Genomic DNA, 15172 nt, shown 5'->3' on the forward strand with positions numbered 1-15172 from the left:
GCTCAAGACGGCCCTGAGCAGAAACCACCTGTCATTATGATGGGTGGCTTGTGTTTGAACCATAGCTGCCAAGTTCTCCCTTTTTTTAAGGGAAATTCCCTTATGCTGAATAGGCTTCCTCGCAAGAAAGGGGAAAACTTGGCAGCTATGGTTTGAACAGAGAGCTTTCTGGGCCTGTGTACACATTTGCATATTGTAGACACTGTGCTGTGGCACTCCACATGTTGCAGCAGTACAACTTTCATCAGTTCCAGCCAGTATGGATGAGGATAATGAGAGTTGTTCAGGAACAGTTAGAAGAACACAGGTTAGTTACCTAAGGGGTCCCTTTTTCTAAGGATTGGAACTGTCCAACTCTCCAGATGTGTTGTCCTCATGTCAAATTGTACTCAGCAGTTTATCAAGAACATTAGGACATTTTTGATAACTTTTAAAGGATGTTATCTCTTTGCTTGCTTGCTGCCCCACTCCCTGTGATAAAAAGGCAGAGATTAATGGGAAATTGTTGACTATCCTAAAACTTTCTGCTTAGTTCCTATACCTCAGATTGCCGCTATACCCAAATGGGTGAGTTACACATTATACAACCCCCCCCCAACTAATTCCTATAATTGTGGGGTGAGAATGAGGAGGAGGGGGAGCTTGTCAGTAAACAGTGCAAGCAAATGTGTGTCTGTCCACAAGTAAGGCCTACTAAATTAAGTGGGGCTCACTCCCAGGAAAGTCAGGGATTCCCACACAGTGGGGTCAATGTTGCCAGCCTTCATGTCATGTTTGCAGACATCTTTGTAATACAGGGTTGGTCTGTCAATGGACCTGGTGCCTGAAGCCAGCTCCCCCTAGAGCACATCCTTAGAGATACTGCCATTTCCATTCTGTGGACATGACCAAACCAGTGTAGATGTTGCTATTTAATATGTGGTTGGCAAAGGTTATTGTGTGGTACAGAGGCATATAAACTGCAGGTCCATATTAAGTGTACTGCTTCAGTTTCAAACTTTCATGCAAATTAGGAACTGGGAATGGTGTGTACGCACAAAGCATCTCATTCTGAAGCGTAGGAAATGCTGTGTGAGTAGCAGAAACCTCTGTCTGGTTTAAGAGGAACTACTGCTATATCTGTAATGATACTTCTGCTGGGGCTGGGGCTCTGCCTTTGCTGTGAGTATATTAAGGGTTAACAGGGGATCTATTTAAAGTGGAGTGATTTATAATATAATATAAATAATTATGTTTATTTATCTAGTCAATTGGTGCTTGGAGCATTTTATAAAATGGAATTATATGATCGTTATTATAATGACAAAAGAGCCACTCTTCCAGAGTTGCTAAATTCCTTGGCCAAATCTGCATCACACATCTGCATTCCTTTGCCAAATCTGCATGTACTACAATATTTTGCCAGCATGCTGAAACATTCTGTAGCTCCTTCATATTTATTTATTCGTTGTTTGTTTGTTTGTTTGTTTTATAAAGGATCAGAGCGCAGTTTACAATATAAAAACACAAAAATACAAACATAATAACAAACTAAACACACACACACACACACACACACACACACACCATTTCCCATCTTTGTCAGTCATCCAAGGACTTGGCTACAAAAAGCAATTGCCGGAAAATTGTGAGTGGAGATTCTTGTTCAATCTCATTTTTGTGTGTGCAAATGCTACAGTAGTGAGGAGGTCTTTAACAAAGAATGGGAAAAGTTTGTAATTTATTTGAAAAGCTATTGTAAACAACTACATAAATTTTTATAGAAAACTTGTAAAAATTTGAACTATGGATTGACAAAGAATTTATAAAAATAGAGTTATGATAGAGTTGCAGAGGGGAAAATCATTAGATTAAGATCCGCAATTGGGGGGAGGGAAGTCAGAAGGGATTATATTTTATGTTTTTAATTCATTTGTTTATGTAAAATAGAAAATGCAAAAATCAAACTTATTTTAAAAAGTACTACTGTAGAAATGGGATTTTGACTCTCTTCTCTTTGATCAAACACTCCAGTATCATATTCCAAACTCCCCCAAATGTTCATAATAATTTTATTGCATAATAATAGGAAATAATACTGGGGAAATTAATGATATCACAGTATTTTTCCATCATATATTGAGTGGTGGTTTTAGAGTTAGGTACGTTTTTATTTGAGATACAAATCTAAATATTCTCAATGATTCTTGCTTCTGAATGACACTGCTGCCTTTTAAAGAGGTCAAAATCAGTATTTCCTTGCTACTAAAAGCTTATTATGGTATGTTCACTTTTAAAGGTATTCATCTCACAAGTCAACAGACTTGTCCCACCTCAGGTAAGTGTCCCTCTCATTATGGGAGGTGTTTACCTTTTTGCAAAAAAAAAAGAAGTGCTTTTTCCACCTCATTGTTATTTCCACACCACCTCTTTGCCACTATTCTCCTACTACCGTGTTTCTCCAAAAATAAGACACCGTCTTATATTTATTTTTCCTCAAAAAAACACACTATGGCTTATTTTCAGGGGATGTCTTATTTTTTTATTAAGTATGTTACAGTTTAACCTACAAGGCAGTTTAACCCTGTAGGTTAAGCTGTCTATCAGTATGACTTATTTTCAGCGTATGGCTTATAGTCCTTGAATGCTTAAAAATCCTGCTATGGCTTATTTTATGGCTACGTCTTATTTTCGGAGAAACAGGGTTATATAGATGTGGGAAGTTTGGGAAATGGGTTCTACCTCCTTAAAAGGGTAACGTGACTTGGACCCTGGACAAAGGAAAAACAGCTTTAGTTTTGTAATGACTGTTTTTTGGTGTGCAAATACCTCATCCAGTAGAAGTATATTTAAAGGATCTTCCCTCTATGTAGATATTTGAAGGCAGCTAAGAACCAAACTAGTTGTACACATGTTTAATAGACTGGCACACTTTTAGTTTGGTCTAGAGGGGCTTGTTTATCATCAGTACTATGTGCAGTGGTGTAGCATAGTAGGGCACAGGGGTGGTTGCCCCAGGCACAAAATTGTTAAGGGCACAAAATTTCAACACCCGGTGCTGCTTCACTACAGCTGTGTGCTTCTATCACTGGGTTCGATTGAAAACGGCTTCTCCATGCAAACCAGAAGTGACCTCTGCAGAAAATGGAATGAGGACTGCTATCTCTGCGGTTGTGATTTCTTGGGTGATGTGAATGCCATTAGACAGCTGAATGAACAGCTGTACTCCATCCATTTCCGTCACTCTACATGGCCCTGGGCACTGGCAACCCATGCTATGCCACTGACTATGTGAACCTCTAACAGAGTGGGATCAATATATTATCTATCTAGGTTTTTGTGGAGCACAATCCAGTTCATCAAGCACATGCAGTACATACTGCTCTTGTCCTTCTGGCTTGCACTCTTTATAAAGATTTGAGGAGTGTGGTTATCACTCCTCTATTATTGTCCATTCCTGGTCACCCAACCACTGTTACAGTGTACTTTCTCTTGGCAGACCAAGATAAGCAGGTGACAGCAAAGGCTGCAAAATTTTTAGCCAGGGCAATTAGAATAAGATCCATTATTTGACTATTGACCCAAACCCCCAAAATGTATTTTATATAATTGACTTTTTACCTTTATCCTCTGCATACCGCATTTTGTTTGTTTTATTGCGATGGCTGGTGGCTGATGCAAATAAAGATTCATTCATTCATACTGCTGATGGCAGTGCAGGAGGTTATTAGAAACACGTGACTAGTTAGTATTGATTAATAAGAACTCATGCACCATAGCTATATAGGTGACTGCCAATATACTATTAGAGGAGTGCTAGTAATATCAGTTGTGTCCTAATTCAAGGTACACAATCATACTCATGTTGCGTGATTTTTTTAAAAAAATTAAGGTATTCATCTCACAAAGCAACAGACTTGTCGCACCCCAGGTAAGTGTTGCTCCCATTGTGGGACACAGGAAGAAGGGGTTTACCCTTCTGCCCCGTCATGGTCCCAATATCACTTATCAGCAGCTGCTATTTGCATTAGAAGCTAAGCTCCATTTGGTACAAACGGGAACTTTCTTCCTGAGGCAAATAGCAGCTCCAGAGGAATGTTTGGGAAGAGAACAATGAGAGGAACTGCTCCCCAAAGTACAAATCCTGACCGGAGTCCCCATTGATTGGAATTTTGCAGTTTTAAAACAATATGCTATATTATGTTAAACAATATCATGAGTTGTCTGGACAAAATATACACTGTCTTTAATGGATTCCTGGCACAGGAAATGGACTGAAAACTATAAACTAGTCAAACGCTACACAAACTTTCATATTTGTATGCAATTTAGTGGGTTGTTTTCTCATTCCTACAGGTACTCTTACCAAACCAAACATATTTCTGGAAGCCTCACCCAGTGATGAAGCAGATGAAGTTTTGGTTAAGTGTCAAATACCACCAGTCTCTCCTTTTACCAGAATTATTCTCTGTGAAGACGGGGTAGGAATCAAAAGTCAGAAGCAAAAGGATACAATATTTTTATATAAATTCTCTTATAAAATATCGAGAGCAAGTATAAGACAGCTTTCTTGCATGTACCAGAACATGGATAATAATAACAAGGTGAATAATTCCTTTCCAAGTGATGCCAGGAACCTTTCTGTTTCAGGTAAGAAAACTACAAATGAAATAGTTTTTATAGAAAATTGTAATTTTCTTGATTAATCAAGAATGGAAATTTCCTGTGATACATTAATGCTACGCAAAATGCTTTGAGTTTATTTCCTTCAGGCTTCAACTATTTTGGTTGCTGCGTATTCCTCTACTTTCTTTCTGTTTTGTTTTTTTTAGAAAGGGGCACTTGGAGAATAGACTCCAATGAAGATTTCAGGATACATGCAGGTAATTATGCTAATTATGCACTCTCCTATGAAAGGAATGATTGTAGCCAGTGCTTTTTTTCTTTTTTTAAAAAAAAGTTTAGGGGTATTCTCATTTTGACTCAGGAAAATCACCATTTTATAGTTCAAGTCAGGAAAAATAAATAACAGTAAATGGACAAAAGTACAAAGATTCACAAAATGTTTAGTGGTATGCGTACCCCTGCATCCCCCCAGGAAAAAAGCACTGGTTGTAGCAAGTGGGAAGCCACACTGTAAACCTCACCCCTAATATTAGGCTTATAGAGCTGTTTAGGGCTTGTGAGTAGGAAAATGGCACATTTGTATTTCTCATCCTTCAGAATGCTTAGCTTCAGGGGCAACAGCCCTACTCCCCCCAGCCTTGCCTTTCATAGCTGCCAAGTTTTCCCTTTTCTTGAGAGGAAGCCTATTCAGCATAAGGGAATTTCCCTTTTAAAAAGGGAGAACTTGGCAGCTATGTTGCCTTTACTGCTGTTTATGTGGGAACAGTTTCTGCTAGTCATCCCACCATACTTCTCCCTACAGGATACTTTAAAGTGTTAGGGGTTCAAGAGGCTTTGACAGCCTCATGGTCCTGGAAGCCAATGAATAGTCTCAGTTCTCATTTCATGTTTTATAAAAAAAATATATCCACTTCTGCATACCTGGGAAGTCCCAGAGTGTGCTGAAGCCACTACCGTACTTTAAATGTGGGTGGCCCTGTTTCACTTTCAAAATGTGTAGAATCATTAAGTTTGAAGTTCAAATACATACAAAACAATGACAATGATCATACTTTAACAAGCCAAGTAGGAAATGAGTCCATTCTTAATCTCATATAAAGTGGTTCTAGTGATATTTATATATCACTCACCAACAATACCCAACAAGTCCCCAGGTCACATATATATTACAGCTGCTCATTGTAAATCTTCTTACATAAGCACATACCGGTATCTGGATTTCACCAGCTGTTTAGCTGAAAGCCTTGTTAGTTACTGGGTGTGCGGCATGTCATGATAGCATTGAGCAAAATAAAAGTTCTGAAGGACTGTATATCTGAACGATGGCTGGTGAAAAGGGGAAGTTACTGGAAAGTCTGTTTATTGGTAGTATATGTGTGTGCTGCTTAAGTTCTTGCTTATGTTTTATTGAGTCTGTTCTTTGGCTTATTGAATTTTCAGTAAATGGGGTAAACATTTGGGTTGGATCAAGAGTAATTTAGTTGCACTTCCCTTTTGAAACCAGGGAGACTAATAATGACTGTCACATGGATTTCAATGGGAAATAAGTGTGACTAAAGCACAATCCTATTAATGTCTCCTGAGACGTGTCATTACTTTAATGAGGTTTACTTCAATGTAAGTAGGTACAGTATAGGAATGCAACCTAAATTGGTCAGCAACTAACCCATTATGTTCAGTACCTCCTGTGCAGAAAGCACAAAGGGCTTCAGCTGCTCTAAATGATATTGTAATAAATATGAATCTTTTTTAACACCTTAGCTGATCCTCAAAAAGGCAGTCACCCCTGTGTGATTATACCTTTGCAAGCACCATAGAAATGGAGTGAATTCTCAGCTACAGCAGAAGTGGTAAGAAATGCAATTACATCTTGCACATTGATCCAATTATCCACTTTTATCCAATTCACAGGTGCCTCAAATAATGCAGGTTCCTTAGGTAAGTGAGTTTTTACTCTAAAACCCAAATGCCACAGGACTCTTGATTAAAGCCTTCTTTGGTTATTGGATGAATTGATGTTCCATCACTGGGTGAAGATGCAAAAGTCCTGTGAATCACAGAGCCCAGCAGGCAGTGCTATCTATTCCATTGCTCCTGAAAGCCACTGAGAAGTCCCTATGCAGAATCCCTTATGCAATGATACTCTAGCAGGAAGAATAGGAAGGGGCAATTCTCATCTCAAAAGGAAAGAAATTACATAGGTCATTTTAAAGCCATAGATTATAAAACCTACCGGTAAGTGATCAGAGATGGGAGGATTGGTTGGTTGACATGCTGTTTCTTATAACTTTGTAAAAAGCACCACAACTTGAAAAGCCAAAAAGGAGGGAGAATTTTTGTATAACAGATTTGCTTTCAATTCGCAGGTTTTGAAATTTCCCTAGGTAAGTAGTTTTTATTTATTCCAGGGGTGAATGTGGCCATGTGCTTTAAGGCAACTTTTGGAGGGTCACATGTGATTGGTTGGTGAAACCCAAAGCAAACATGGGCAGAACAACACATCTGGATTTTATCTTTGCATGCACACATACCTGACTACAACCAAGGCAGGCAAGAAGCATTAGAGTTCAGTAACACATTCCAGGCAGCCAATAATCACTCAAGAGGATGCAAAGCAGGGCTGGTGAGGGTTGTGGCCTGGGCAACACCCCCAGGACCAAACATTTAGCCCTTGCACATGAGGTTTCTCCAACCCAAAGCCTAGTACAGTGGAACCTCGGTTTATGAACACCTCGGTTTACGGATTTTCGGTTTACGAATGCCGCGGACCCATCTGGAACGGATTAATTCACTTTCCATTACTTTCAATGGGAAAGTTCGCTTCAGTTTATGAACACTTCAGTTTATGAACAGACTTCCGGAACCAATTACACCCATGCTTTGGGTTAAGTACGCTTCACGTTGAGTACTCCATGGACCCGTCTGGAACGGATTAATCCACTTTCCATTACTTTCAATGGGAAAGTTCGCTTCAGTTTATGAACAGACTTCCGGAACAAATTGTGTTCATAAACTGAGGTACCACTGTACGTCTATTACTTGTTACCAGACTCTTGCTTGCAAACCTCCATGTTGATCCCATGAGTTGCTCTGTTGTAAGTTCCACAGCAGCAGACACACTGTATCATAACAAAGTTTCTTTTCTTTTTTTAATAATTTTTTATTGATTTTACAGAATAACACATAAAATACATATATCAAATTCATCCCACCCTCTTCCACCACCCCCCACGAGTCCCCTCCTGCCACGAGAAGATCCCGCGCCGGGCAGATAGTTGAAGGTGGTCCATTTTCTAGATGGGTTTATCCCCCTCCCCCTTGTCCCTCCCCCAGAGCCCTCTTCTGCCACCAGTGGGCCCCGGGTTACGAGGCAAGAGAGAGGAGAGTGTCCACCCTACCTCTATCCATACATATAAGAAAAGCAACAGGAAAAAAGCCCCCCTATCCCTCCCCCTCCCCCTCCCCCCCGAAAATAAAAATAAAAATAATCCCCTCCCCCCAAAAAAAGCTTTTAAAAAACGGGAGAGAAAAAAGAAAGGAAAAAAGAGGAAAAAGAAAAAGAGGAACAAAAAAAAGAAAAAAATCCTTAGTTCATATCATTATTTAAAACAATTTGGACTTCCCTGACTCCCCCCGCTCTGTGTTCTTTGTTAATTATCAATTTGGCAGTTTCCACAATAGTAATAATATAATCCTTTTTGATACTCAAAATTAACTCTTCTGTAATATACATATTATCCATAATTATATATCTAAATAATTCATTTTCATACTATCAATTCCCAAACTTAAATCACCTCTATCTTAATTCTTCTGTCTTATATTTCTTCCCTTAACTTATTATTTTTACCAAGAATGTATTCAATTGCATTTTAAATCAAATAATCTGTCCTCTTTATTCCTCAATAATTAGTTAGTCCCATCCCCCCTACTGCTGCAGCCAAATCCTCTGGACATTTCAGCGAATTCCTTTTATCATACCCAAATCACGCCATTCATACCAGTCCATTGAAAAATATTCTTTACTCATTCATCCTACTCCCACCCTATCCCAGATCCAACCCCAATGTTCTTCCCACAAACTCTGCCGCCCCCCCATGATTACACCTGTTGTCCAATCCCTCCCCTCTTCCTTTGCGCTCTTTTTCTCCTCTGTATCTCGTAACCGAGTCTTTGCATAGTCCATCTCCATATCTGTCTCTTTTTTCCTGCTTTTTCCTTCTTTCTTGCAGCTTTTACCCTGAACTCCTCCTCTCACTAGGAGTTCAGAAGTGTCCGCTGTTTCTTTCTTGAGGACTCCTTGGGAAAAGTCTAGATCTCGCCCCACATCTCCCACTTGTGGGGCATTGTGTTCTTCCTGTTCCTCTTCTTCCAGAGTTTGTATTTGTAAATCTTTTGTACTGACTCTGTCTCTCCATAATTTGTTCAGCTCCTGCAGCTGTTCTGAATCTTGCTTCAACACTTGCTTAATGTCCGAGAGTACGGAGGAAATCTTTTGCCAAACAAGGTCTTGTGATGTTGTTGTGGCTAAGTCCTTCTCAGACATCTCGGATTTCATGTGCCTCTAGTTGTTTGGGCAGCCGGAAATGGCAGGAATCAGATTCCAGCACTCTCTACGCCATTTTTAATTGAATTGGGTATATTCCTCCTTTATTATAAAATATCCTTTTTCATATATCTCTTAAATCCATTATCCACATTTTAACAGTTCTGTTTTAAGCACCTCCAGATTGTTCAATTCCAACTTCAAAATTATAATCCAAATCTTTGATAAATTCGTATTCTCAGGTCCTTCACTGAGCTGTCCCTGGACCCGGGTACAGCTTTCAAGGGAACTCGCTTTTGTCAAATTACATTGCTTGCAGGCTCTCCATTACAATCAGCTCTCCCCCCTGCGCCTGCAGCAGAGGGGCTTCTGTGTCCGCTTCCCTGATAAATTAGATACCTTCTATCTTTTGGACAGCCAAGGGCTAAGTCACTGCCTCGTTGTCTCACGGGGGGGGGGGTAATCGACTCCCTTTTTGAATTACCCCCTGTTGCCAATTGGTTTTTCTGATTAGCTTTGATTTCACAGTCTTTGGTATTTATAAATAGTTTGATCCTTACTTTAGGGGAATCCGCCGCTCTCCTCCGCCGGTATCAGGGCTTCGCTCCGTGGGGGTAAGATGACGCTCAAAATGGCTCCCGCGGCGCTACCTCCACTTTCTCCGGGGCTCTTTCGGAGCTTACCGGGAAGTAAAGGGGCCTGCGTTCGGAGCACTGCTGAGCAATTTCATCCACAGAAAGCTCAATCTGTGGCTCTATGGGGGTCGCGACGCCTTCGCGACTCCCCCCCCCCCCTCGCGGAGCTGGGTTGCCTCGGAGCCGAGGCAAATCCTGCCGACGGAGCTGGCGGCAGACCGGAAGTCTTCGTATCATAACAAAGTTTCAATGGGCATGTCTGAAATCACAATGATCAAACTGTAGGTACTCCATGCCACATTTCAGAAATCTGGACAAATCAGGTTCTTGTGAACTGCCCTGAGATCTTTTGATGAAGGGAAGTATATAAATCTAACAAATGAAAATAAAAACTGTTCTTTTTAGCAATTCAGACTTTCAGGTTTTATGATCATTGAATGTTGCTTGATGTATCCACCTTTACTATGCACGCACCATTGTATAACATGTTTCCTTTTGTGCTCTATTCACTATCTTAGCTTTCTCATCCTTTGGAATAAAGTGGGTTGATCCATGCATTTTTTCTCCCTGTCCTTAGCATTAGGATTTGGAATTGCAACTGCTTCCACCTTTATCTGTGCTGCATTGTTTTATGTGCTGGAGAAAAGAGGTAATGTTCAAGCAAAACACAGCAATCATAATTTAACTACTAAAATAAACCCTCTGCAATCCTGCCTTGCTAGGATTTATGTTACAACCGACTTACTTCAGTATAGTCTTATTGCACAGTCTGTTTCTCTGACAGTGGTGGATGTGGATGATGCCTCTGTCTTGACACTGTTCACACATTCATCTTATCTCTTGGTTGCTCCTGGATGGGCAGCATATGCATAATAATGTTCCTGCATGCTGTCTGCATGTCCACTCCAGCAATCACACTGTAAGGTGTGTGCACATATAATGAACAAATGTCATGTTGAAGGAATGAGCACTACTGTCCCTGATATTGGAGGAACAAGTGGGATGATGTCCCAGGGAGGGGCAAGTTTTAAATAGCTGTCCAGAACTTTCCCCATTTATGTCTGCCCCCTTATGCAATGGTTCAATGTGTGTTATAATTATGGTATTATGTCATAGCAGCTATGAAGAGATTTATCTAAGATGATCCAATGTACACTGTATCTCTCTCAGGTATAATCAAATGGAGAGCAACCAGGTAGGTGTAATGAGACTTCAATAATTATGCCTTGAATTCAGTAAAGTGTGATTCAGTATGCAGGAAATATGGTAAAGCAGCTTTGTTCCTCAAAACAGCATATTCTGGGCAACAAGTTCTTTTCTGGATATTGGTCATGCCTAAACCTGCTTCATATCGTAACTGGAACTAATGCTTTCATATCTTCTCCTGGGTTAAATAGAAATCACGCATTTCAAGTAGAGACAACTTCCTCTATTCCTCACAGTAATAAAATTGGAGAAGAAGTAGCAAAACTTGGATGGGTAAATTCAGACAGTCATTTATCAAGTAGTAATGTTTCATGGCACTATATCTAATCATATTTTAAAAATGAGTTCATATAGTGAAGCGCCTGCTCTTAAGAAGGGTCAGACAATATGTTGTATGGGGGCAGTTTGTCCTCCTCTTGAGTTGGGGCTCTTAAGTTTCTTTCCACTCTAATACTTGTTTTGTGAATACAACACCCATAGGTAGATTTAGGGAAGTGTGTGAAGCTGATTCTCCATGGAAAAAGAGAGAATTTGGCTTTAAATGAAGTTGCCTGCTGGAATGTTATTGCAGACATATAATGTCTGTGTTTATGTTGTGAACCACCCTGCAGATAAAGGACAGCATACAAACTTAATAAAAAATAGAACCCATGCTAATCTTTGACTTCAGTTTAATAGCTTGAGATGTATATTAATGTATTTCATAAAAATTGATATACTGCTTGATTGTAGAAAAACCTCAAAACAGTTTATAAAAGAGATAAAACAATAAAATTTACAGCAATAATTTAAAGTATACAAAAAGTTGAAACAGTAATAGATTGAAGCTAATTAAAACTCTCTAAACTTTCTATGTATGTCCACATACACATTTGAAACTAGAGAACTTCTCTCTGCCCCTCCAGCTTTATATATCTCACACATCTTTGCTTTCCACAGACATCCAGAAAGAGAAAACCAAACACGTAAGGATATGCTTTATCATCTCTCTCTTTCTCTTCCTGTATTGTAAAGATTGGAGCACGTAGTCAAGTGATGTGAGGTCTGGCGCTTGCTCACAAGCAAGCAAGAAAGAAAGAAAGTTGAATCTACTGTGCTTATGTCCTTATGTTGTAAAGGCAAGCATGTATGGGCAGAATTGTGTGGTAGGGAGCTGTGGCCCTCCAGATGTTGCTCTCTGATCATTGACCATGCTGAACTGGGTTGATGCAAGCTGGTGTTCAACCATGTCAGGAGAACCAAAACTTGCCCTTAATAAGCTTGTGAGCCCTCCTTCCCACTACCACTTCCCTCTCTCATAAGAAAAAGGAGCTAACATGCAGTGGGAAAGAGCATGGCTCCTATATTTGATATCCCCACTCCATCCAATGCAGCCAATACATGCCAAATTGAGGAGGGCCTGCTCTTTAAAATCCAAACATGGGTTCTTGCATGGTAGTGCATCCTTCCTTGAATTCTTGTCCCATCACTGGTACTCCTGTACAGTGGTACCTCGGTTTACAAACACAATTCGTTCCGGAAGTCTGTACTTAACCTGAAGCAAACTTTCCCATTGAAAGTAATGGAAAGTGGATTAATCCATTTCAGACGGGTCCGCGGAGTACTCAACCTGAAGCGTACTTAACCAGAGGTATGAGTGTAATTGGTTCCGGAAGACCGTACTTAACCGGAAGTGTACTTAACCTGAAGTGAACTTTCCCATTGGAAGTAATGGAAAGTGGATTAATCTGTTCCAGACAGGTCCGCGGAGTACTTAAACTGAAAGTACTCAAACCGAGGCATACTTAAACCGAGGTATGACTGTATCCCTATTATCCCTTTTACAATCTAGGCTGACGGGGAAATGAGGTTAGAGACCACTGTTTCCCACCTGTGATTTAAATTGGGCAGGGTCACAGATTATGTTTTATCATTTTCATCCTAACTATTACTGCTAACCCCAGGCTTTTCTGTTGTTGCTTTTCTTCCCAGAAGGGCAACCAGTTGGTTCATTTAACGATGAATCAGAGCAGAATCCCTTGCATGTTTACACAGATATAAACATCAGTCCCGTCAGTGGGATTTACTGCCAGGTGAGTATGCATAATGTTACAGTCTTGGTGAGTTGCAGAGCAATTCTAATCAGACCGATCCCCCAAACCTATAACAATATTTTTCAATACTTTTGATACATCGTGGGTACTTCCGTATGTTTTCATCTCTTTTAGGTCCAAACTGGACCTAAAAGCTGCATTTGTTTATAATGTGTCTACACATTCACATAGAAATGGTGGATGTTTAATTTTTACAACTCTTGTGAATTTAGGTTGTGATCCTATGTGCACTTGCGTGTTGCCCATCCCCACTTGGGACATATATAGGATTGCATTCCAAATCTGCATGCTGGCCTGCTCCTGTCTGCTGGTGGTAGTTTACCTCTCATTGGTTACTCCTCCTGTATGTCTCCCCCACCCCCGACTCACACACACCCTTTGGTGTGTTTCATGGTTTTCAAAGAGAAGAGCACCCATATAATCTGACACTTTTCCCCCCCAAGGCAGAGGCACCCAAAGGAATTTTGCATCCAGCCTATAGCCATGTAAGCTTTAAGAAGAGACAGGAAGCTCATCCTGCTCTGGGAAGGTTCTGTGAGGTCAGTATATACTCAGAGTGTGCCCTAAAATTCATCTTTTATCTATATGTATGCATTTTTTTAAAACCCAATTTATTTTTGAATAGCTCTGTGTTGATCTCGGAAAGATCTGTATACAATGCTTTGCAGGTGTTGCAGTGCCTGGCCTTTACTTGCCCAATGATGTCAGGTGTAGGGCATATAGGGAGGACTGGGGGGGGGGGGCAATAGGCCCATGGACAAGAGATTCGCTAACACTATATCCTATTGTGAACATCTCTAATGTAGTCAGCGCAAAGTTGGTATGTGGGAATCACATGCTGATGTTTTAGCCACATGCTTGAGATTTCATTTATTCATATGAAATATGTATGTTAGAGTTTCATTTTCTGTTTTGCTTCCTAGGAAAAAGTATGATTTCCAGATGTGGGGCTTAAATAACACAAACTATTCCAAAACCTAAATCTCAACATCCTGAAAAGTATTCTCATTTCTACTGCATGGAAGATTCCGCATGTTGAACTTATGCATGCAAAGATTACCAATTCTTCACAGCAGATTCTGTGAGGCTTCTCACAGTTTTTGAAGTTTTCATGTTGTTCATTATGCAGATGCATTATGTTAACCAGAAACTTTATACGTTCCCAGGAAGGAGAGGCCCACAGACATAAACTACAGACATAAGCTGTTAATTAGGAGTAAGGGGTTTGTCATAACCTTAAGTAATATAACTATTCAATTAAAATTATTTTGATTTGGGCTTTTTGGTGTGTTTCTTCAAGGAAATTGAGTGCTCAAGCTCCACCTCCACCACCACCCCTCACCCTACCTCCACATAGAATAACCAGACCGGACAACATATTTGGGGGCAAATAAGGCCATGACTTTATTTATTACAGATGTAGAGGTTTGGCATAGGCATTGAATTTAACTGTTGACTTCCAGCCCAGTAGGGGAGTCCTATGACATACGTCAAATGACATACATAGGCAGGGGAGTCCTGTGACATACGTCAAATGACATACATAGGCAGGGGAGTCCTATGACATACATCAAATTGGAATACTGCCGTGGGATCACCAGTTTGAGAAGTGCCATAGCCCAAGCCCCCACTTGGACCTCTGGACAGATGCAAGTCCTCCCAGATCCCTTTAACAGCATACCCTTTCCTTCGGAGAGGTAGGCAAAGGTTACAACCTCCCCTCCAGCCAAGACTAAGACTTATTCAATGCCTAAATTGCCAAACGTTGTGGCAATTGCTATGAGGTAGGTGAAAACCACCAAGCGGGAGGCAATTGGCCTGGTAGGGGAATTCCTGCCCAGCCCCGAAAACAGAAACCAACAACATCCAAGTACCAAACAAGCTTAATACTGTAATGGTGGGGAGGTAAATCTGGTGATCCATCCCCCAGGAATGTCCTGCTTCCAAGCCTGCTTGTGATTGTCTGAATTTTCAGGCAGGCTTGGATTCCAACCAGTGGAGAAAGCCGATAGACTTCTCCACCAGCAGGAGACTACTGTAAGAGGTGTCCATCAATGGATCTCATTGGGGCAGCAGAGCCACCCTGC

The 15172-nt window shown here is 40.5% G+C and overlaps 1 protein-coding gene across 2 annotated transcripts; it reads left to right on the forward strand.

Annotated features, from left to right (window-relative positions):
* The first annotated feature begins 102 nt into the window (after nucleotides 1-102).
* LOC118095087 (uncharacterized) lies at nucleotides 103-14705 on the forward strand. Of its 2 annotated transcripts, XM_035136046.2 has the most exons (12): nucleotides 103-1161; nucleotides 2279-2317; nucleotides 4336-4629; nucleotides 4812-4862; nucleotides 6517-6543; nucleotides 6972-6989; nucleotides 10364-10435; nucleotides 10957-10981; nucleotides 11932-11957; nucleotides 12964-13064; nucleotides 13529-13624; nucleotides 14009-14705. In XM_035136046.2, the coding sequence occupies exons 1-12, from the start codon at nucleotides 1125-1127 to the stop codon at nucleotides 14018-14020; spliced, it is 798 nt and encodes a 265-aa protein (XP_034991937.1). In that variant the 5' UTR covers nucleotides 103-1124; the 3' UTR covers nucleotides 14021-14705. The 2 variants fall into 2 exon arrangements, 1 of the variants encoding a protein (XP_034991937.1); XR_009558466.1 differs by lacking the exons at nucleotides 13529-13624; nucleotides 14009-14705 and having other exon boundaries at nucleotides 10364-11957; nucleotides 12967-13065.
* Nucleotides 14706-15172: the final 467 nt, after the last annotated feature.

Source organism: Zootoca vivipara, chromosome 13 (assembly GCF_963506605.1).
Source record: "Zootoca vivipara chromosome 13, rZooViv1.1, whole genome shotgun sequence".
Taxonomy (NCBI): domain Eukaryota; kingdom Metazoa; phylum Chordata; class Lepidosauria; order Squamata; family Lacertidae; genus Zootoca; species Zootoca vivipara.